At 51.8% G+C, this 22,694-nt stretch overlaps 2 protein-coding genes across 2 annotated transcripts; both read left to right on the top strand.

Moving 5' to 3' along the window:
* Positions 1–12,809: 12,809 nt before the first annotated feature.
* On the top strand, positions 12,810–14,060 carry CTRU02_201697 (uncharacterized protein; the record flags this gene model as incomplete). The annotated part of the gene is made up of 1 exon (XM_036729821.1): positions 12,810–14,060. The coding sequence occupies one exon, from the start codon at positions 12,810–12,812 to the stop codon at positions 14,058–14,060; it is 1,251 nt and encodes a 416-aa protein (XP_036578355.1).
* Positions 14,061–20,590: 6,530 nt separating this feature from the next.
* On the top strand, positions 20,591–21,163 carry CTRU02_201696 (uncharacterized protein; the record flags this gene model as incomplete). The annotated part of the gene is made up of 1 exon (XM_036729820.1): positions 20,591–21,163. One exon carries the CDS (start codon positions 20,591–20,593, stop codon positions 21,161–21,163), a length of 573 nt encoding a protein of 190 aa, XP_036578354.1.
* Positions 21,164–22,694: the final 1,531 nt, after the last annotated feature.

The raw sequence follows: 22,694 nt of genomic DNA, 5'->3' as shown, positions 1-22,694 counted from the left end.
ACCCGACACTGTTGTATGTGTGTCTCTATTCCGGAGCATGCGAATGAAGCCTTGCCTGGTTTACGACAAACTGCAAAGCACCGTTTGCTGGCGGTGTCTGATAGGATTTTACAGCCGGCCACAACTAAAGACACACAGTTGGAAAGATGTCTTCTTGTAAGACATCAGGGTGGGCGGAGTTCATTCCGTTAGCGGCGAAAGACGTTTGTCCCGTTGAAAGTATGTACTAGGGCTAAAGCCGTGCTTTGTTCCAGGGTCAGAAACCTTCCAGCTAGGCAGATGGTTGAGAACGGCTCTTGAGCCGTTTTGACGGGCCATACATAGAATGCTGTGGGCGTTGCGGCGTTCCTCTTCGGCAGCAATTTGGCTGCACCTACGATGTTTCCGGATTGGATAGGAAACTAGGACGACCTGGGCGTCTTCGTTATAGTAGCTAAATTTCGAACGACTTTCATCCATTCTATTTATTGTCGACGCCCGCCATCACTGTCGTTCTTATTGGTATGGTCCTCATAGCTTACAAAGTTGGTTCCCAATGTCTTCCGTAGTAAGCAGTTCAATTGCTGCGGCAAGGTAAGAAACGCGGGTTAGACTGGTGCACAGAAAGACCTTGTCTAGGTCCATGCAGCGTCAGGGAGTTGAATCTATTCAATTTCCAGCGGCAGTCTTTCTTTGTAGGACAAGTTCGTCAGCTGCATCTGGTGCGTAACTTGTCCTCAATTACAGTTCTAGTTGCCAAGTGCTGCCACGGTAAGAATGTTAGGGACACTCCGCAGCCCAAGACCCGTTCCAATCCTGGAAGAGCTTGCTGAGGGCATCACTTGCATTCAGCTGCTGGCGTGAACAAGCCTTCTTTAGTATCCCAGATGTGGCGAGCAGTCAGACTCGTGTTCTAGAACTGGAGTGGAGTGGTGAGATTATGGCGGGTAGTGCTGTTGCCGACACCAGATATCGGGTACGAATTTAGCAGGTGACTGGTGTAGTAATAACGCTGGATAGAATCGATGTTGTAGACTGTGATAGCCAGGTGCCGATTTTCTCAGGTCAGAATGTCGGTAGTAACTGGCAACTTGGCCCACAGCTGTCGGACTAGAGTTGCCTCACGTCTCCAAAATCTTGCGATAACGAAGGGAAAGCCGATATTGCATCTTTCAGTTATAATCTACACTTCGGCCATGAACCATAGGCAGCTGGGCTCTGTGGGATGCCAGACAATGTGGCCGAGTTGTTCGTCGCATATCCGAACACTATACGACCGCTCTCAAACTCCGCGTCGTCGTCTATATTGTGGAAGTCCTAGCCCTGTTCTCTGATTTGGTTAAGGTGATTTCGTAGATTAATACTAAAACTGAACTCGGATGGGTTCGAAGATGACATACCCCTTGAATACATCTTCTTCTTGTCTTTCTAATTCTGCCGTACGACTTGTATGGTTATCTCCGTCTTTTCTTGAATTGTTCATTTAGCTAGACTTACAGGATAAATTTATCGTCGGGCATTGCTCAAGCGACTTTCTGGTAAAGCACTTTGAAATCAGGCGTCCCTACAACATTGAAGAATGGTCCCTGTTATTTCTATGACTGAGGCTGGGAGCTGCAGAAAGTTACAGTCACGCGACGATGCCCTTACTGCTACAAATCTATTCCTCAGTTAATTTGTCTCCAACAAAGCCTAGAACCACTGACGTAATTCATACGTGTGGTCTATAGGTCTTGTTAAGCAGCAGTGACTGTGGTCGTACCCAAAAGTATGCCTGTCGATTACACCGTGTTCACCAACTCCCCCTTAACAAGGCTGACATGGCAAAGCCGCAGCTAGTAATTTAAAGGCTGCAACTTGCAGAAGTTCGTATCTTGAGCCAAAAAACTCTTTCAAGAGCGGTACTTGGAGTCATCTGCTTCGTAGAGATCATCAGGAGCCCTGCTACTCGTAAGCCCAAGAATACGCCCTGGAGTCGTAAGTTGCAGAGACAATGAATCCATGGCAAGGTGGAGGTTGCATATTTGATTTACCGTCCCGATATAATTTGTACCTGACCCAGTCTTGCTCTTCTGGGAATCACGAGGAAATGACACGTCATATTGCCCACTCCCTAGCCAGGAACCAACACTTCGTTCTGGGCGGGGGCACAACTACAAGCGACTGAATTGCCGAACAGAACAGAGCAAACAAGGGTATAATAGTAGTTTCAAAATATGATTTACTACTGCATGTTGACCAAAAGGGGAAGAAACCGGGGTATCCGGCAGAAGAGATCCTTACATGAGGTTGAAGAGAGAGCAACAAATATGATCAACTTGAAGCTCCTGCAATATCCATTGCACATCACAGAATCTACGAGCAGTTTTCCCCTTAGGCATCATCGCACAGTGCTGGGCAATGCACTTTCTTGGATTTAATCTCCCATATCATTTCACTAGATGAGCTATTTAGATGTGGTCCGGTCCGGGGGTCGGATATTACGACGACGGAGACTACCTCACCGCCAGAAAACCTCAACCACGCGTTGTCTTTCTCGTTCCCGAAATAATACTAAAAGTTTGCAATTTGTCCCCGGGGAGCAGCTTGCAAGTTGCCGAGCCGTAGCTAATCTCCCGACGGTCTTATCGCATCGTGGCACATCGATTCTCTCCCCTCTGCCGTGAGCTTGGTGATGCTCCTAGCCTCATCTACTTGCTTTTCTTTCCCCATCCCTTGCAGAAGTTGCAGGTTTGCGACTGCGAGCAGTCAACCTAGTCATGGTTACAGTACGTCACGATGGTGAAGGAAGTAAAAGCTTTACGAAGGGCCAGGGATGTGCTGTGCCCTACATGATTTAAGCAGAAACCAACGAGAACCCCGGTCCCGGGTAGGACTGAAACAGTTTGGGGGTTAATTTGAATTATGCCAATGATGAGAAACTTCAAGTCATAATCCAATGCGCCTTTTCCTGCAAATGTGACTACCTTTCTAATGAGTATGACGCTTATATGGTTCTCTCACGGCCTCAACTCGCCCAACCCCTCGCGTCCAACGTGCAGCTACTAAACCTGACGGTTAAATATAAATGCAGTCTTGTGGGAACCATTGGCATGCGGGTGTATGTCGCTAGCAAAACTGGTCGGCCCGGAGCCTCGTCGGCATGCGCTTGCGAATGTGCAGAGAGCACTAGGCACGTCGTTGTCTCATCTAGCACTTTTAACTCTCTTATTCGCCCGAACGGGGGAAAAATAAAAAAAAAATTAACAGTTCACACTCGGCATATGAATCCAAGACAGAATAAGAGAGACACGGGCCCAGGTAATTCAACTACTCAGCTTGTGTGCAAGGAGACGCGGGTGTTATGTTTTGCATCAGCGATATGCACGAGCGGAGCTCCGAACGCCTCGTTGCTTTTAACATTTATTATTTTTTTTCCTCTCCGTTCTTCCCTCCCCCGTTTCTTCTTCGGACTGCCTTAGCTTCGCCATGGCGATGAGACCGCGGCGGCGTGCCGCGCGGAAGCCACGGGAGGCATGCATTAGAGGCTGAACCACAAACTTGGGGCCCTTTTTGTTTTTTTAATTCGTTCATAGGTAAGATGAATGTAAACATTCTGCCTCAGCAACGACGGCCGACTTTTCACCATTGAGATGGGATGCCCCGTAGTTCGCTTTACGTCGAGCTCGGCTTACGGATCAGTGATGCACGGGGTAACGGACCGAGACATGCACAAGATGCGCAACTCGGGCCCCGACATTTTTTTTGGGGGAGGGAGGGACATCCCAGCGGTTACTGAACGGCTTGCTAGGCATTTCGACATGTTTCGTCACGGAGCCCAACTGTTCCTGACAACCGACACATGCCATGAAGGACAAAACTGAACGGTACAACGGAGAGAGAATGTGGTGTACTGTGTGACCTCATCCCGAGCCGTCGTCAAACCAACGGCAGCTTACATCGCAACTTGCTTACTTGCCTGCTTGCTTGCTTGCTTGCTCGCTTGCTAGCTCGCAGGAGCAGGCAAACATCTTAGCTGCATGCCGTCTTGTATAACCAACAAACCCATGACAGGGTTTAAGGGTCGAAGGCGGTTGAATTGGGGGGGAAAGTAACGCATGGTAAATGCAAAGCTACGTCCACGTTGCGTACGCCTCTGATCCTCCCTTTGGTAAGGAAAAAGCAAGGCAGGCTGGGCCACGCTTCTGTTCTTTCTTGGCGGAGCCTCTCATCGACCCTGGTGAGACCCTGCATGCATCTCGGCTCGGTTAGAGAGAGCGTGGCTAACAAGGCACCGAACCATTGATTTTTTTTTTGTCCATCAGAGGCAGCAAGAGTGCCTTGTCTGTCGTAAACATATCGACAGCCATGGCGGAAGTCGGGGAAATGATCAACAAAAAAGAGTTGATTGACGGGGCCCTAGGAGCAAATCCAGAACCTTGAAGAACACGCGTTCTAAAAACGGGGTATGGAGGGAAGGGTATGATGCTGAGTTGAGGAGATAAGCGACGTCACGGTGCAGCCGTTCATTCACGCCCATCCATCCCACGTTTCCAGCAAGTCTTCTCGTTCGCTAGAACTGTAGAACAAACTGTCGATCTCAGGGGAAAAAAAGGTTCAGGGCTAGACCAAACCAGAGGAAGAGGACACCTTTTTCCCTTTTCTTGCAAATTGAAAAGCTGCACTGTGTCGCAAAAGTACACGACATTTTCACACACCTACCCAGCGGATAGTGGAACAAGGAACCGGGCCGCGATGCAGCAGGCCGACGACGAGACCATCATCTCCCATTAGCTCTTCATCTTCCCTTAGCCTTAGCCCAGAGCGAGAGAAGAAATCTAGAACGGAGCTAGAGAAAGACAATGCCATAGTAGAAAAAAAGACCGGCAGGCGCGCAAGGTACACATTTAAGGGGGGGGGGTGAGGGTATTTTTTTTTTATGCCAGCGGCATCCATTGACAAAACGCAGTGTCTCTGTCTTGTCTCGCACCCGATTTAATTGCTGTTAGATTATTGCGGCGAGACATAAACAGGAAAAAAAACGCGACCAAGGATGCATTCACGCGGTGGTACCGAGTCGGGAAATTTCTTTGCACATGACATCGACTGTAGACTTTGTCACTCCGTCCAGAGAAAAATCCTGATGAACCGCTAGCCCAAGCTTGTTTATCGTGCATTCAACTTTCCCTTCTGAGTGACTCTTGATAGAGTTGGTTTGGTGACGTCTGAATTGGATGAGAGGCGTCGTCGTGTGGTGGGGAATGTGAAGCAGAGGTGCAGGGATGATGTCATTTCCTTTTTTTCTCCCTTCCGAACTTTCCTTTTGCCGCATGCGTCTCTTTTGTGGGACCATAAGCCGGGCACGGTGCGCGTGGTGCCGGGCGGCGAGAGGATGGGGGTAATGCGGAGGCGGAGACGGTATCGGTGCGGAGAAGGAACCTGAAGCTGGGATCCCCACTGGCCCCGATCACCGTTCGTTGTTGGATCCCGAGTGGGGACCTGCCGTTTCATAAAGTGTTAATGAGAAACGGTTTGGAATTGATAATAAACCCAGACTTGGATCTCTGTGGTTGCGGTTGTTGCTAAGGAGGGTAACAGTGCATTACTCACGTACTTGCCACCGCGAGACTACGAGTCGCGTGGTGACATCCAGGTGTATGCAACGAGTGCAACGTTCTAAGTTGAGTTTGGAGATATCACAGGTGTTCTATCTGTTTCACCACCGATATTGAAAGGACGCCCAATACGGGTTTTGAAGGGGTCGAAACAAGCTCAGGAGGCCCAACCGTTATGCTATTGATGGAGGAACGTGACATTGACGAGCCTCCTCGTGTTATGGAGTCGGTCGATCTAGTCATGTCATCACGACTCAACGATGTTTGGGACCTTACGACTGCCGATCGCCCATCATGGAACCATGGCACCCTTGATATCATATGCCACTCCGTTATTGAACTGCGCACATTGGCTACAACGGGCTTGTCAGCAGGCAAGGTACATCCAGGACAGTGCACGAAAACTGACGATGGCATCCTTTCGTACCTCGCCCCCAAGTTGGCTATAATTTGGCTACTACAGCACATGAACCGACCCAGGCTATCCCATATCAGGCAAACGCCATCAGTTTGCCAGGCGTGGCGTGGGGTACTCCTTGCTCGCCGCTAATATAAGCTCGGCCAGATCAAAATAAAGATAAGGCTTTTGAAATAGGAGCTCAGCCGTCCTCACTCTCAGGTCTGACTACGCGGATGCACCCGACAGCCGCACTGTTGCGTTCATAAGCGCAGTCGCCGAGTTTCCTTCGAGGCTGTGTATGACGGCCAGGAACAATAGGCAACTGACTACAGCCACAGCTGCTGAAGGACCGCGTACGGCGTGTACGCATGCCACTCCCTTTACGGACCAGCAATTGAATATTACTCCAAAATTCGATAAAGACTCGTTTCATCTTGAGAGAACCCGTAATTGAGGCCGGAAGAGTGTTTGCCTGCGCTGAACGAAAATATCCATTCCTAAATAATTCCAGGTCGACATTCGACAAACCCGGAATTCTAGGCATGGTATTCAATCCTACCCCGCTGAATGGATGAACTGCGCCACGCTCGCGGGTATTATTAGGCGAAAAGAGTCCCAGAACAGCAAAACGGCCACCTTAAATTTTCCCAATAGGGCGCTTGCTGCAAGGCTATTGAAATCCCTTGCCAAAATAGAAACACTGGACATATGACCGGTGATAAAATATCACTACTTCCATAAGCCGTTGTTCATGTGGTTTTGGCATCTGCCTGGATATGTTTAAGAATGACCCATTCATAGGCATAGCCTCAAGTGTGAGCCTAAACATGGCTGACGCCCCATTTACTTTCTCTTCAGCCCTTGCATGCATGCGCGATGTAAGCAACCGAACAGGACAGACGACGTCGAGGAAGGCTAATCGGCTCACCAACGACGAACAATCCTCCTAGGGTATTCGCACTGCCCCATATCAGCCGCACATATCGGGCATCGTGAGGTGGGGTAGGCAGGGAGCTGTGGGTGTCAGTCTTATTGGGCAACGGCCCCACACCGCCTGTCACCGGCGCCGTGCGAGGCCGCCCCCGATGGAATCTTGGAATAATCCGGTGACGATCCAGTTTGAGGTGTCATGCGTGCATACCCAAGCAGCCGGTAGTCAAGTGGCTTGCGGCTGAGGTGCATGCCGCCCACGTTATTGTTGCTCAATAACAATGACCCTTTGGACGCCCTTTTGCCATCCTCAACCCTTGAAACGGTAACTTTGTGGCATACCATGTAGCACATGTCAAAATTGTGATACAAGCCGTAGCACTCGCCTAGGTCTCATCCAATGGTTAAAGACGGGTAGGGCGGTGGTAACGACACGAGACGACCAAACCACGTAAGGCTGTATGGGGAGCATCCCATCCCGAGAAGGGCACGAAGGCGGATGGAAGCCGGGGAAGGGGTTACCAACAATGTATCGCCAGCAAACCGGATGTTTCTGGTCCCAGGGCATGCGTTGCGGGAAATGTATCATTATCCGGATCCCGCGTCGATCATACACAGCCGAGCCCAGTGCTCGGGTGCCAGGCTCGCCGAAAGCTCGCGAGGTCGTATCAAGGGGTTGGCAGATCTGGTTCCTCATCAATGGACGGCAATGCCAGCAGAAACCGGGCAGCCATGTGTTGCGTGCCCTAGAGAAGAAAGCATTGCAGAGGAGAGTGCCGCAGTCCCAGTCCTGCATTGTACTTGGACAATGTGATTGGAAATGGCAACGACACTCGCAGATCGGCGGACGTTGTCACTGTGGGGTCGATATGCTGCTCAGTACAGAAACGCTGACAGCGAACAACTACCTCCCTTGCCGAGCGCCGCAAGCGCGTACCGTTTGGCACGAGGGCCAGAAGGAAGCTTTGGTGAGATCGGAGCGCCGTGTATTATACAGTAGATAGCCCACAGGAAGCCACTTTTCCTCCCTTGAAAGGGAAGCCTCAATGTGATTGTCCCTTCGACGCGCTTTGGACTCTTCCCTTTCTCCATCTTTTTATTCCTTCTTCCTGATTTCTCCGGAGGAAAAAATGTGAAGATGGGGACCAGGGTATCAATTTTTAGAAGCCAGGGTTGAGCAGCGCCATACTGTAAGTGGGCTAGCATCATCTGGCACTTGTGCATGCGTGCTGGCACCTGTATGGCTGGAATGTTGAGGCTGCCGTGATAGCGACCGCTAAGTGGTTCGTTGAGAAACGTTGACTTGAATCAAGCGGCAGGACATGGTCCGTGATCTCCAGTAAAATGCGACTGTGGGGTTGCGAGGCCAAGATGGTCTTGGATATCTCGGCCGTGACATGTCCACTTGAGCCACTTCTAGTGGATGCGCTACAATTGGAGAGGCCAACTAGTCTCACTGCGAGGGACTTGGGAAGAAAAAAAAACCGAGGATGCAACCTGACGAGTCTGTTTGGCGGGTATTTTCGTGGAAACATCACGCCAGAGAACGGCAGATACGGGCAGAGGGTGGGTGGCTGACGGACCGTTGGAGCTGAAGGGAGGCACCCGAGGCGACTAACGTGGATCGAAATGTCAAGGGAATAGAAGGAAAAGAATGTTCGGAGGCAAGGGATTTCAGCAAGCGAGCTCGCCAACCGGGAAATCCACCGTTGTCCACACTCGGAGATGGCCCGTTCGGTATTGTTGAGCTATGCTAGGCAGACAGATGAACAATGGATATGCATCCATGGTGCTGGTATTCATCGCATCTTTCGAGTCCCCCCACTGAAGGTTCCCACGTCAAATTACCATCTGCCGGTGTCAGGCTGGTCTTGGACAGATGCTCCGTAGCCGACAGCACATGGGCCGATATATGGACAGTAATACGCCGCAACTGAAAAAAGGGACCCTCTCTCATTCCGAATCCTGATTGCTGATCTGTCGACAACTCGCCCGCCAAGCACTACTGATGGGCCCTGCAGTTCGTATCACGTCGCATATCGTCCGTCTTCTCTGCGGCAAACCTGACTTCGTACAATGCTGCCGATTGAATGCCGTACACTGTGTGCCAAGCACTCCGGACAGAGACGGACGCGGTGCGGCGTTGTATCTATACGGCTGCGCATACGTGAACGGATGCCGTGCTGCCTCCTAATGTCTTGCTCCGATCGTCGTCCGGATCACGTCTCGCATGCCTGCGACAATCTGTGCTCGCAGGAATCTTCAAACGAATCACTGTGCGGTTGCAGGGCTCTGCTGCGGCACGGTGAAGCACTTGGGACGTCAAGCGTGTTTGGGTTGGGGCTATGCCATAAAGACTAATAAGCTTGTCTCGTCTCTGAAGGCTTGTTGTGTGTTTGTGCGTTTGCGCGTCCCTAGGCTTTAAATCACAGCTCTCATCCAGTGACAGGCCTCAGCGCACACATACTTGGGTTGCGAGCAGAAGGCCATCCACCCTCCTGTCTTGACAAAATCTGTCGCAGCACATCAGACGAACGACAGGGGGCTGCCCGTTCTCGTGGCTGTGAATGGTCCAAAGACCCTCGTCGCTGGAACTCGGCAAGCGCTCCACGAAACAGAGAAAAGCGGCGACGCTGACCCTTAAACTCATTCTCGCTCGCCGAGTTTGAGATTGTTTCTTAGGTGGGCAAGGCGCCTGCAGGGAGCAAAAGAAACATCTTTCCCATCGCGTGCGATAGATGCAAGGGCAAGCCTTGCCCGGCTATGCTTCACATTTCAAAGAAACATTTATTCTTCAGGATTCCTATTGCTCAGTTGTTGTCCCCTGCAAAGGGAGAGGAGCGAATTAAGTTGCGGTGGCTCGGCGGAACAACGAGGCAAAAGTCGGTCTGGGGCCAAATGACCCAAGGCAAGAGAGAGGAAAAAAAAAAAAAAAAGGATATGGCGTACTAGGGTGATGGCGGAGAAGAAGAATTGGAACTGCCCGCCAAAATCTGGTGATCACGATGTGATTCGTGCATCCGGTTGTCCCTCTCGCTAACCCATCGTGGTGTCACTTCTACAATGTAACACTCTTTGTTAGATTATCGACCAGTGAGATGCCGATATGCTCTTGCTTTCCGGTGAAGCACGACGTTTTTACCTTTCCCAACTCTGGCACTTGCATCGATGTCGTGGCACGGTGCAGCAGGTACCGGGCCAGATTGCGGCCAGAAACCTGGTCGGATGCGTATGCCAGGGCGGCTTCTCAAGCTTGATGGATCAATCCTATGTACACCACCTCATGCTGCGAAGGCGGTAAAATGGAGAGCGTCACGTTTGAAGAGACAAAAAAGGGAAAAAACCAGTCCCGGGAATAGGTATCTGTATGTCGCCTGCAATTCCCTGTGGACGACGTGGTCGAGCTATCACGAAGTACACCCGTGTCCCTCCACTCGGCCCCTTCATGTCGGCGAACATATTGCATCTTGATTGCGTCTGATATATAATCTCTTGCTGTTGCTGTCCTTATCTAAGCGTGCCGCCTGTTCCCAGTACCTTCAAAGCACAAAGCATTATCGGTGTGACCGTGGCCCTGGGCCCTAGCCTGGGCAGCCATAACCTAGTGTTCTGGCCTGACCACGGGTTCGCGATACTGGTTATTTCTGGCATGCGAGCACTTGCAGCTGAATTAGGGATTGCCAAGAGCTGAGGGCCTCGCCCAGATGGCCCCCATCGAAGATAGCTGGCACCCTGCAGGCTGGTGAGGAACGTTTACGAGCCGAGATCGTTTCCGCTGTAAGTCCAACAGACGGGTTTTGTCTCGCTCATCCCTAGGTCAAGCCGTCTTTTCCTCCCTTTGAGTTCCAGTCGGAAACAGAACCACCGGTCGGGTTGCGTAAGATAGTTCTGATGGACGTTTTCATGCGGGCGGAAGAAAGGACCCTCATAGAGGAGACCAGCAGCGTTAGGCTCCGATGGCCGTTTCTGGTGGTCCGACAAAAGGCGGTTGACGGCAAAGGGGCGTCGGGGCCAATCAGTTGTCTGGAGGCCCTACCATATGGTTCCAATCAAGCGGTGGCAGTTGACGACGAAGACGTTTGCGTTCTTGTCGTTCCCTTTCTCCTTGGACAGGTACCCTACCCCTGCCACCGCCTCGTCTGGTGGGTGTGGAGTTCACTGCTGTAGTCGTGGGTGTGACCAACCACCCCGGTCTCCTGTGAGCGCGAGATGCGGAGCTTTGGCGCTGGGAAACGTCGACAAGCAGGGAAAACGAACGAGGCTCGTTGTGGATGATGAGGGACTCCTCAGCTGGCGGCCAACTTCTAACGTTCCTCATCGTGGCTATGAGACCTGGTATGGCGATGTGCATCGGCGAGGGCGGATGACACAGTGAGCAGCAAAAGAGGGTCTGCAATCGAAAGGCTTTCAAACGAGGCGCAACAGCCTAATGGAGAGTAGACCATATGACGAGCTGATGAGTGCCGACAAACTTTCCACACTCGTTCATCCCTCCAATCCGTGGCGAAGACACCATCGCGAGGTTTGCGTATGCCGCTCCCACACCTCCGGGTTTGGCCGTTTTCGTCTCTCGTCAGTCTCTTGTCCCCGCGTGGGCAGACTGGATGGTCTCGCAGGGCGTAGCTAAGAGCGCCATCACCCATGGACGTGGTACCCGCTGAGAACAGAGTCCACCGTCTTGACTCTAGAGACGAAGCTGGACCTCAACGCCACACTGCAGAGAGTGGCAGCCAGCCAGTGACCATCTTTTACATGAAACAGCACACTTTAATGGTAATCACTTGCAGCATCGCAGGCTCCGTCGACACAAGGTGGCCAGGGCTTGGAGGCGCGCTCCTGGCAAGTCAGTGAGGACGAATTAGCGTGCGGATCTATAGGTTGTGCATTCATGATGAAGGGGTGTTGTGTGAGGTGTGCAAAGCGGTGGAAGGTGGAGGTGGATGGGTGGATAGATTAGTGGTGTGTGGGTATGTGTATGGTGTGTCTGTCGATGGCTATCTCGTTCGTCGTGGGGTGGACGGGTAGCCGTCATTGTGCTCACGACGTAAGGTTTTTTTTTATTTCTTTTTTGATTTACTTAGTGCGGGCACCCCGGGGAAGATGAGAGAACGAATGAGAGATGTAGGTGGCCTTGAGGGGGGAGGGGGGTGGGAGTGTGTGAGCTAGAGGATACGTTCCTCATCTTGAAAAGAGAGTGGAAAGAGCAAGAGGGGACCGACCACCAGCCCCTGCCCCCCCTTTTACCGTGTCAGTCGAACGCCATCGCACTGTAGCCCCTGTACCCTTTCAGGACCCGCTTTAGAACAGGACCAGGTTCGGGACTAGGGTAGGGATTTGGGAGCCAGGATCAAGACTGGATCCCAAAGGAAAATACGCCAGCGCCAGGGCCAGGTGCAAGTGCGAAGTGTGTAAAGTGCAGGAGCAAAGAGTGCAAAGTGGGATGCTCCTGCTGGCTTGTCTGTCCGGCCTGTCTGTCTATCTGGCGGCCTGCAGTTAGCATCTGTGCAGAAATGGTCCCAGCACCCATGCTCTTCTTGTCCCCTTGCATCCTATTTACACATATGGAGCCCCCGTACCCCCATTCGAGCTGCCTGTGCCTGTAGGTATCCATATGCAAGACAAGCCAGACCGACTCGTCCATTAAAATATCTTCGCCTACCCTCCTGCTACCACTCTCCAGCTCTCGCTTCTTCTTGCTCCTCTTTCTTTTCCTCATTCAAGAGAAACACCAAGTGTGTCTTTGCCTACAGCGTTCTACATTCGGCAGAAGAGTCTGGTCACTTACACGCAACTGCCAGCCCAACGACTTCTTCTCTCTGCTGTGGACCAGCTGCTCTACAAAGACTGAAACCGCCCAGTCTTAGATTATCTCGAACGGGACCGACAGAATACCGTCACTTCCCACCATGACGCTGGCCGCCCAGACTATACCCGTCAGGGAGTCTGTACATTCCAACCAAAAAGAGGTGGCCGCAAGTTGTCAGGAGCACAAGGACCAACAACAGTCGCAACGGGCGTCGTACAGAGATTCGCTCCCAAACGCACCACAACCTCCTGTTTACACCGACGACACCTTTAACGAGAACGATAACGACAAGATGTACAGCGAATACTACGAAGACATGATGGGTCCTTCGCCAAAGAAGACCCAGCCACAGAAGCAGGCACCTGCTCTGCCAGCCAAAAGCTCCCTGAGAGCTTCGAGATTGCTCGACGGCATGGCTCTCAAGATTATTACCAACCAGCCCACCACCATACAAGCACCCCAAGAGGTCTATCTCTCCTCAGAAGAGGAGGCCTCGTCTTCTGCCGACGAGTTTTCAGACTATGAATATGAGTCCGACAGCGTAGAGTCAGCCGGGTCCCCGGTCAGGAGGAAGAGCCACGAGGACACCGCTCGTGTCGTCTCTGTTGTGTTTGCCGGAAAGCCCTCCATCATCGACCTCCCCTCTACTAGACGGTCTGCCTCCCCCGAATCGATCGAGTCCCGGCCTTCAAGCAGACCCTCGAGCAGACCCTCTAGCCGCATGGTCATGTCATCGACTGAACCTTCGCTGCGGAGAATGTCTACATCCTCGACCAGTGGCGCTTCCTATTCCCCCATTTCCCACCCACCCCGATCCAGCAGCATGATGATCACTAGCAGCATGCTGCCCAAGGAGCGTCCTTCTTTCCTCAGCATCGATCCCTGTGCTACCAAGACGTACGAGGAGAGGGCTGGTGAGGAGCTGCAACAACAACAGCAGCCTGAGCCTGAGCGCTTGGAGAGACCCAAGACGCCCACCTCCGCCCTCTTCAGAAGAACACTGAGCATCGTGCGGAAGCGCAGCCGCCCCCAGCTGAGGGATCTGGCCGCCAACAACTCCTCGCGTGACAGATTGTCCTCGCCTTCCCTACAAAACCTCCCCCTCAGTGCCCACTCGGACATCACCCATCTCAAGGAAGAGCCCGAGCCATCGGTCAAGACCCCCAACAGCCCCTGGTCCACATTGAGCTATCACGACATCATGCGGGCGGCCAAGAAGAACTCCCAACCTACCCAACCCCAAACCCCCTCGACCCCAGTTGCCCAATCGCCCGTATCACCGGCAGTTAACACGAGAAGCCGCATTCTGAGTGGTCTCGCAAACAGGAGGAAGAGCATCAAGATCGGCTAGTCGCCGCGCAGCCAAGAAAAGAAAAAAAGAACTAAAAACCAACAAAAAAACAGACCGACACACGGCAGGGACTCGTGCTCGAAACATTTTGCATCGGGATGGGGAATTTGCTTTGCATGCACGGCGCACCAACGGGAACCGGAACTGGACCACGGCGTTTCACACTGACCCTCGGCCACAAGCTGGCACATGGGATCACGGGATTACTTGGGTTGAACCACCAACAAACACTCCTTTCTACCTATTTTTATTTTTATTTTTGTCGCGACAGTTTACGACTGAACGAATTTCTTTGAGTGTACAAAAGGATCGAGTAATGTGTAAAAGGGTGCCAAGGAAGCGGCAAGGGGGACGGAAGCACACCCACACCCACACGGAGGATTGTGGTGGCATGTACCAAAAAATGGTGGCACCGTCAAGACTGAGAGCAACGCTCTGGCCGAACTGGAGCCCCCACGAACAATTTGGGGGCAATGGCCTAGGTAGACATCAATGATACCAACATTGTTCAATTTTATCATACAAAACGTTCCCGCCCTAGTGACTTTTGTGATGTATGGATTGTCTCTTGTCAGACGCCGATCTAATATCAGGCAGTGGCCGAAGACTTGCAGCTCGGCCCATCTGGAGGGTCAATTCTTGGTTTCGGCTGGTCAACTCAAGTCACGGTTCGGTGCCGCATTCGCATTGTCCGTTCTCCTACCATGACCTTTTGCAACGTACTGACACCTAAGAAATGGGACTAGCCGGTTCGGTGCTCCGTACCCGACCGGGCCCGAGACGTGAACAGTCCACCGTATTACCTTTTGGCTAAAGGCCCGTCGGTCTTCATCGCGACGCTGTAAAGTTAACAATCATAGGCTTTTCATCATTAATTACACCTTGCAGGCGCATATCGGTCCTGCGTTCTTCTTCCTTTTCTTGTTTCCCCTTTCCCAAACCCAGGCTACATATCCGTTTAGCAGGGGGATTGCCATAATCGCCCGTTAATTGCTTCCCCCCTGCCACCTATATATGCGCGTCGTCTTTCCTCCCTCTTACTTGGCCCCTCTCGGTCAACGTGTGTGTGTGCGTGAGTTATAGTGCGGCTGGAAGGGGGTTAGGTGTGGATGACCTTGTCGCCAGCACGCATCGCATGTCCGTGCTATTTTGGAGTAGTTGGTCAAGAATTGGTAGTTCCAAGAAAGATTTGAGCGGCCCCCCCCCCCCCCCCCCCCGAAATTCTCAACTTTGGCCCCCAGCCTCGGAAAACCCCCAAAATCATGCATACACACACACGTACACACAATGTGTTTTATTTTCCAGAGAAGGAGAGAATCCACCCCCCAAAGATGGAAAAGAGGCCTACAAAAAGTGAAGTTGGCGATGGGTGGGGGGGAAATGTAGTTCCGCCGGGATATTTTCAAGGTTCCCAGTTTTTAAAACCAATATTTTAACAAACCGTGAGGCTGTTTAGTTACTTCCATTGTGGACTCCTCCGAAAAAAGAAGGGGAGACCCAAGTTTCCCACATAACGTAGGAAGGTACGTAAACTAACACCCCATCCTTGTCCTTTATCCCGACCTTTACCTCGTCGATTATTAGGTAAGGTATGGTAAGTGGGAGGTCGCCTTTTTTTTTTGTGACGAAAACGTGCTTGTACGTAGTAGAGCAGCAGGTGGATAACATACTGCTACTTAGTTAGTTGTTCTGTCGGTGAATGTGGCGAAAAAAAAAAAGAGGTTGAACACAACCCTGGTCATTGGGGAGGGACCCCCAGATGCACGAACACGTTGACGGCCGCCTTGCGCAGGGCGGTCTTTTTCTTGTTCTTGTTCGTTTAGTTGGTTTCCGTCTGCAATCGTCTCTCTTCTTTTCTTTTCTTTTCTTTTTTTTAACTGAAGAAAATCAGGGACGACGTTTCCTGTCCATTCCCCACTGGGGGCTACCCGCGTAAGGCGCTATTTTGGGCTTTTACGAAAACTTGGCTGCAGAGCCCAAAAGAGTTGGTTGAATAGCTGCAATCGCTTAATCACGATGAATTGTTGTCTTCTAAAAAAACGTTTGGGCGGGTTTCTCTATTTTGAGAATGTCTTGGATAAAACATCACCTGAGTCTCTCGATCCCCCCTCCATTACTATGACGCACATTCCGTGGAGGGATCGAACGGTGCAATCGTCTGTCTCCTTTTCTTTTTTATTCTTCATGTCTCTGAGTCCCTTGCACGTCAAAAAAGTAGGTTGATGATCAAGGAGGTTGGTTGAAGATCAGCTGGTTCGTGGATACATTTGCGCACAGTACAGGATGCAGTGGGCTTGCATGAGGGGTTGCGGGCAAGACTATAGTTGGTTGATTGGGCAGAGCAGGGCACCAAAAAAAAAAAAAAAAAAGTGAGGCCGGAGGTTTCTCAATACTTCTCCGTCATTCGTAGGGAGGGAGCATGACACACAAGGGAAAGAAAAACATGTTGAAGAAGTTGGAGGGTTGGTTCACTTGCCTCCTCCAACAAGCTGAAGATCGAGGCTGAGATCTAAAATGGTCAGAGGTGGTAAAAGTCCCGCCAGCGAAAGTAAGGGAGACTTTTGATGCTTCGGCAATCGTGGCTATCATTTTTGGGGGGGGGTTCTAGACTGCCCCGATTACGTGCTCTACAACGGAACAACCTCGATCCTGGTGATTGTATGTGCGTGTAAGAAAGTGAGGTGTCGTTGTTCGCCAGGAAACTCCCATCGCTGCCAATTGGGTGTCACTGTGGGGAGGGAAACAATATGTATGGGACGCGCGCCTGGCAGGGTACTGCATGCCTCAGTTCCTCCATCAAGGTCGGGATGCAGCGAACAGGTGGTGTCGTCGTCCGAACCCCGGGGACGAACCCTGGAGAGTGGTATAACACCGGCGGTAACACTAAATCACAGCTGAATTGCGTTCCCTGCCCAAGGAGGGTTTCCCAGGCGCGGGTGCCCGGGGATAGAGCACGTCGCGGGCGGTAAATGAGTGAGTGGGTGGCGAACGCGGCCGGCCGGAGTTCTGGGCTGCGGGCCGTATGGCCACGATGTGGGCGGAGAGCTCGGGACGGCCGTGGCGGTCCAACTAGAGCTCCCCGCGGCCATCTAGTCTCCTCCACTTTCACTTTAAAACTTCCTGCACTGTCTGTTGGAAGTACTGGAATCCCGATTTTATTTTATTTTTTGATTTGTTTCTCATTAATAGCAGCGGCTACAAGATTGAAATAAGAGTATTGAATGTTTTGTAAACATAGTTTACCCAAGACAAAACGCGCTAATAAAATGCTTCGCAAGTGGGCGGTTTGGTAACACGAGATTTTGAGACCTTTTTTTTTTCCCTCATCTACGAACAAGATTTGGTCCCAAGCTAAATTGCACCAAGCCCGCCGGTCCTGGAAACTCAGGTATGGATCTGGAGATGAAATGAGAAAGGACAAAAGAAAGTAAAAAGAGTTTTTCCAAGCTCCGGAGATGGAAACCGAATTGAGATGTGCAGTTTCAATGAGTTAGAGTGTTTGAAGGAGTGTGTGATTCGGTACGTTTGTTGCCGCGATGTTGAACCTCATTGGTCCATGGGGCTTTCGGTAGTTCAACACCTCGCGCGGCATTGAAGTCACATTCAGAACAGCGCTGGTGATGATTTCGGCGATGACGTTTGATGCAATCTTTTTCACTCTATGCTGCGTGCAAACATTCTTTCTATATCGTCTCATCCGTTACAAGTTGCCACGGTTGCACGTTCTGTTACAAACTACCCCGGCCCAGAAAATGCCCTCGCGCCCGCCATGTGCCGTGGCTGGCTGATGGAATGGTGCCGTGCGTGTGCTTCCACCGGAGGTGGTGATGATCTGCCATTTGCTCATCTTACACGTTTCGACACGTGCACAGGTTTACAATCATTCAGGGCCAATCCACGCCTGCGGGGTTTCGTGATCTCGCCCCGTGGCCAGACGGCAAAACTCACCGGGGCCGGGTTCGGTCTTGTCTAGGATTGATGGCGTGCCAGTCAACGGTGGTGGCACATCACAGGGACGATCCCGGACAGGCAGACGAACGGCGGTTTCGTCCAAACAGTTGTTTTCTGTTTTCCCGCGACCCATGATTTCGGGACCGCGTCACTAAGAATAGACTGCAATGGGGGGTGAGAAAACAACAAGTAATCTTGAGATTTGTCGTAATCTTGCTCTGTTTGCGTCTCGTCATGCGAACGGTGTGAAGCGCGGCGTCAAATTTTCAAGACCGCACAACACGCAATGTTGGAATATGGGGCTTTCTCTCAGCTAAGTGGATATAGCTGAGAAGAGAGACGGCACCTTGGCTGCAGACGTGATTTAAGCTCTGGGTGAGGGGACTTTACCTCAAACAGACAAGCATCTCTATTTGGAAGCATCACAATCTACAACATGGTATCAATTGTCACAGACGCCTCCCCCCCCCCCATATGTATGACTTGCAAACTGGATACAACCAAACCAACTTAATTCAGCTGAGGCGCCATCCTCTTGGCGACATCGCGAGATCCGGCCAAGGCGGCAGCGCTGGAGTCGCTTCTTCGCTTCTTCGAGTCTTCGTTCGGCTTTCCCGCAATTTTAACTACGCTGCATGCTATTCCTAGCGCCGGGGTCCATCTGTCGCAATCAATATGAATCACAGTTCTCTCGTCCCCTCAGCCTGGGGTTCCCATGATTTCGTGATCACACGATTCCCAAAGTGGAAGTACTAGAACAACTCTGCAAACCGGTCCGTGGGCTTCTGGATCTAGCTACCTCATTTAATCTGGAATTATCAACCACTAGCATATATTACCATCGCGTCTTAGCGTGATAATAGAACTGCGGCTCCTGCTGCTGCGGCACGAGTATATTTTTTAGGCCCAGGAAGACTCGGAACGGTGAAATGAGTGAACATGGCCTTGGCGCCGTGCGAGATAGATTCCGATCCGCGGCTAGGAGGGGGGGGCTCTCGAAGATTGAGGTTCCATCGATCCATCAAATCATCGGGACACTGGGGGGGAAAATGCTACCATCACGGTCGTCCTGATCACCATACCACCACACCGCTGCTCTGATCCCCCCGCAGAAGCGGAATTGTGATTGCTCGATAGAGCGATACCTTGCGAGCGTATATTCCGTCATGACTTCAGTTGGGAGACGATCGTCGCCGTTACTGCGCTTTGATGGACCCAATCTCTCTCCATCGTGGGGAAATTGGTGATCTCGCGCTGCGCGTGCGTTCGTCAAGTCATATTCTCTCGAGTCAAGGCAGAAGTGATCGCCAATGAGGCCATGAAGGCTTTGCGCAGTTAGCGACTACAGTCCGTGAGGTGCAGCTGTCAGCCATCAAAAGTAGCCCCTCACCCCCAATTATCGCAGCTGGCTACAGGTAGGATTTGTGGTGAGGTCTCGGACAACCAACTGGCTTACACCGATCTCACCGCCAGCCAGTTGAGATGAGCGTAGATGAATTTCCTCAACGGCCCGACAAGAAGCAATAGTAATCGTACCATAAGTTGCAACTGCCAAACGTAAACGGCCCCCAACTCCGGCGAAGCAAAGCGCGCACGCGTTGCTCACACCCCCTGTTGCAGTTTCTCGACATTTCTTTTTCTGTCAGCCGTCAAAACGTCGTTACCGCAGATACATCAACCCCTTATCCCTGCCTCTGGGGCCGTTCAAAGGGGGACCAGGGGGAGGACGGATTTTTTTCGTCCAGGTAGAACCCGCTGATGCCCGTAGACGGCCGACTTTAGCGAGAGCACCACACAGTGAAGAGGGTCTCCGTTGGCCAAGAGCCCACCGAGGTACGAGCCCCGTACAGTGCACTAGGCTCACCGACGAAGATCTACGATTTCGGGGTTGCGATCGTTGAGACGGTCTTGTCAAGTTGTGCAAAGAGTGGCTTGTTCGGGCGGCAGTCCCTGTCGTTGCTCATTTCGCTTTTTAGTAGTGGTTTTACCTGCGACAACGACCCCCAGAAAGATGCATGTGGGGTTCAGGTCAGCCGCCTACCGTGTGTGCCTACCGTGTGTGCCTACCTTGTGCACTTGTGCCACCCCTGCAGCAACTCACAGTGTGTGCTCTCCTTCTTAGTGTATTGAGTAGGTGAGTAGTAAGCGAAGCCTGCCTATCTTGTCGTCTCTCTTGCCCCCGCAATACGAACATTGGCCGGGACGTGGTGGGAAAGAGGCAATTGCACCCCTGGTCTATCCTGCATACACTCTTTTTCTGTAGCCGTACCTGCAGCTAATGCACCTTCATCTATCCGTACTATCTAAGTATGCAGTGCATCTGCACCCGTCCTCCACTTAATCATCATCCCCAGTCTGTTTCAGCTTCATCTTTCCGTCGTCCGACTCTCCCATATCGTGATGCTCATTAGAGTAGCTGGCCCTGGACACCAGGGCTCCATCGCATCTGCACGACATTGCAGAAAAGGAAACCAACTCATGAGCAGATGACATGACTTGCAATATCCTAGCTGCCAAACTTCCGCATCAGTTCAGCATCCAGTCATCTGGCTCCATTATCCATCATCGTCGCTCGGTCGATGTCCCGGAAGCCGAAGTCAACCCATCAGGGGTGGCTTGAAAATGCACAAAGAATATGGAGAACACCAGGAAGGGCGCCGCAAAAAAGTCGAAGGAGTCGAAACATAATCAGCCAATGTCGTCGTCTGCCTCACATAAACTCGTCCACCCGGGGACCACCAATCATTTCGACAAGCGGACTCACAACCCATTGCCGACTCCGTCTTATCATCTCAGCCTTGCATCCCTCCGTTGTCGACTATTATAATACCACCATGACAAGGTTTAAGACGCCGAGGAAGAGACGTTCCGAACCTTCCAAGCCCTCCTCCCCCGGCCAGCCTCGGCCAACCTGTCCCTATCCGGCTTTGCATCTCCTCTCCCCTGCAAACGGCCAGATACTTCGCCTCCACTCAAAGAGGGAAAGGAGAGATAGGAGATGCGAAAAAGAAAGAAAGAATCATGACAAGCAAGAAAAAGGGGCTTGCATCGGTACCGCACAACCGAAAGAGCAGACCACGGTTTTCCCTATCCCGCATTTTGTGATTCCTTGTCATCTTAATGCCATCCCGTTAAGATCGTCACCCGGCTGATGCTGTACATCGTCCACGGGATAGGCCAATCCCACCCTGCCCCTCCACCCTCTAGCTTTCCCAATTGCGCCTATCAGCGTCCGCACCGGCTCCCCCTCCGTCTCCGGACTTTGCCCCTCCCTAGCCGCCGAACAATCGGTGTCGATCCCGGCCCCCGGACGCTCAACCTCCCTTTCCGTTTCCCCTTTTCGCATCTCGGACGCCACCATGCCCATCGACACTCTCAACCGGCCATCTACACCAACACTACTCCCTTTAGCTTGGTTAGGACCGCCAGCTACCAAGCCCTCAACAAGTCATGGAAGAATACATGTTCCAAACTAGCGTACAACTGTGTGTACTGTGTGCGACTCACCCCCCCTTTAGTGCGAGAAATCAAGCCCGTTAGCCTCACGCCCATCACAAGCTGCAACGCCGGCCATCTGGGCGTTCGGCAAAGTGTGCCAAAAGAGCCGCCCTAATGCCTTCCGACGCAAGCATTCATAACTGCAGTCCGCCACCACACTTGCACTACGTAGTAGGTAGCTAGTTGTAGCTAAGCTCGTAGCCAAATTACTTCCCATCCGGCAGCCCACAGAAGTTCAACGCTGCTTGCGGGTTTTTTTTGCAGCCAAAAAATCCGCGCCGCTTGTTCTGCCAGCTTTTCCCTTTAAAGTCAGCTTCTAGACGCATTGCTTTCCCTTTACATCAGTCGGAATAGGTTTAAATGTTGGATCAGCCGCAGTGTCTCGCACACATATACCGGCTGGAAACTGTGCAGCCTTCGAATTATGGCGAGACAGAGTTTCCAGACAGCCGGATACCGGTAGACGGGCAAAGCAGCCGACTCGGGACAACGTTTGCTTTCTCTCAGACAAAGCGTTAGTTAGAAGACTCGCGGAAGATGAGCGATGCTCCATCGTGATATTACCATCATTTCCTGAGGTCGCATTGCGGAGATGACCTAATACCAATCAAGGACCATAGTTGAAGCCGTCGTCGCCAGCCACCAGTCCGAGCCCTGTGCCTCTGCGTGGCCGAGCACACACAAACTCATCAAAGTTGGGATGGCACCTCTCACAAGGCTGCCAGATTTTGCCAACGTGCCCAGAATCAGGCTTAGCGTGCGCAAAGACACGCACCAAGAAGGAAACTTTTTTGGAGCGGGGTGTTCATCTTGTCTTAGTCAGGTCCTAGGCACGATCTGAGCGTGCTTCCGAAATGGCTGGACGAGCGAGAAGTCAGCCAGCGAGAGGGATTCTTCTTAGGATCTTCGCCAAGATGAGTTGCTAGTTCCCACCCACATTCACGCTCGCCGGGAAGGACAGATCGTGGATGTCCCAAGAGGTATGGAGATATTCAAAACCTCCATGGCGTTTACCGTGTCAGGAGACGGCATTATACGCCACCCGTCAGGGACCGAAAGCCAGCGAGAACTCGTCGGTCAGCTTGACGGCGACAACCCAAAGATTTTTTCTCAATATGATAAGGCTCAAACAAGCCCAGTCACCTGAGCCACCATTTCGAAACGTCTCCTTCAGGCTGGTGTCCC

The sequence above is a fragment of the Colletotrichum truncatum genome (assembly GCF_014235925.2).
Source record: "Colletotrichum truncatum strain CMES1059 chromosome Unknown Contig_0001, whole genome shotgun sequence".
Taxonomy (NCBI): domain Eukaryota; kingdom Fungi; phylum Ascomycota; class Sordariomycetes; order Glomerellales; family Glomerellaceae; genus Colletotrichum; species Colletotrichum truncatum.
Note: the sequence above shows the minus strand (reverse complement) of the source record. Positions and strands in the feature narration are given on the sequence as shown.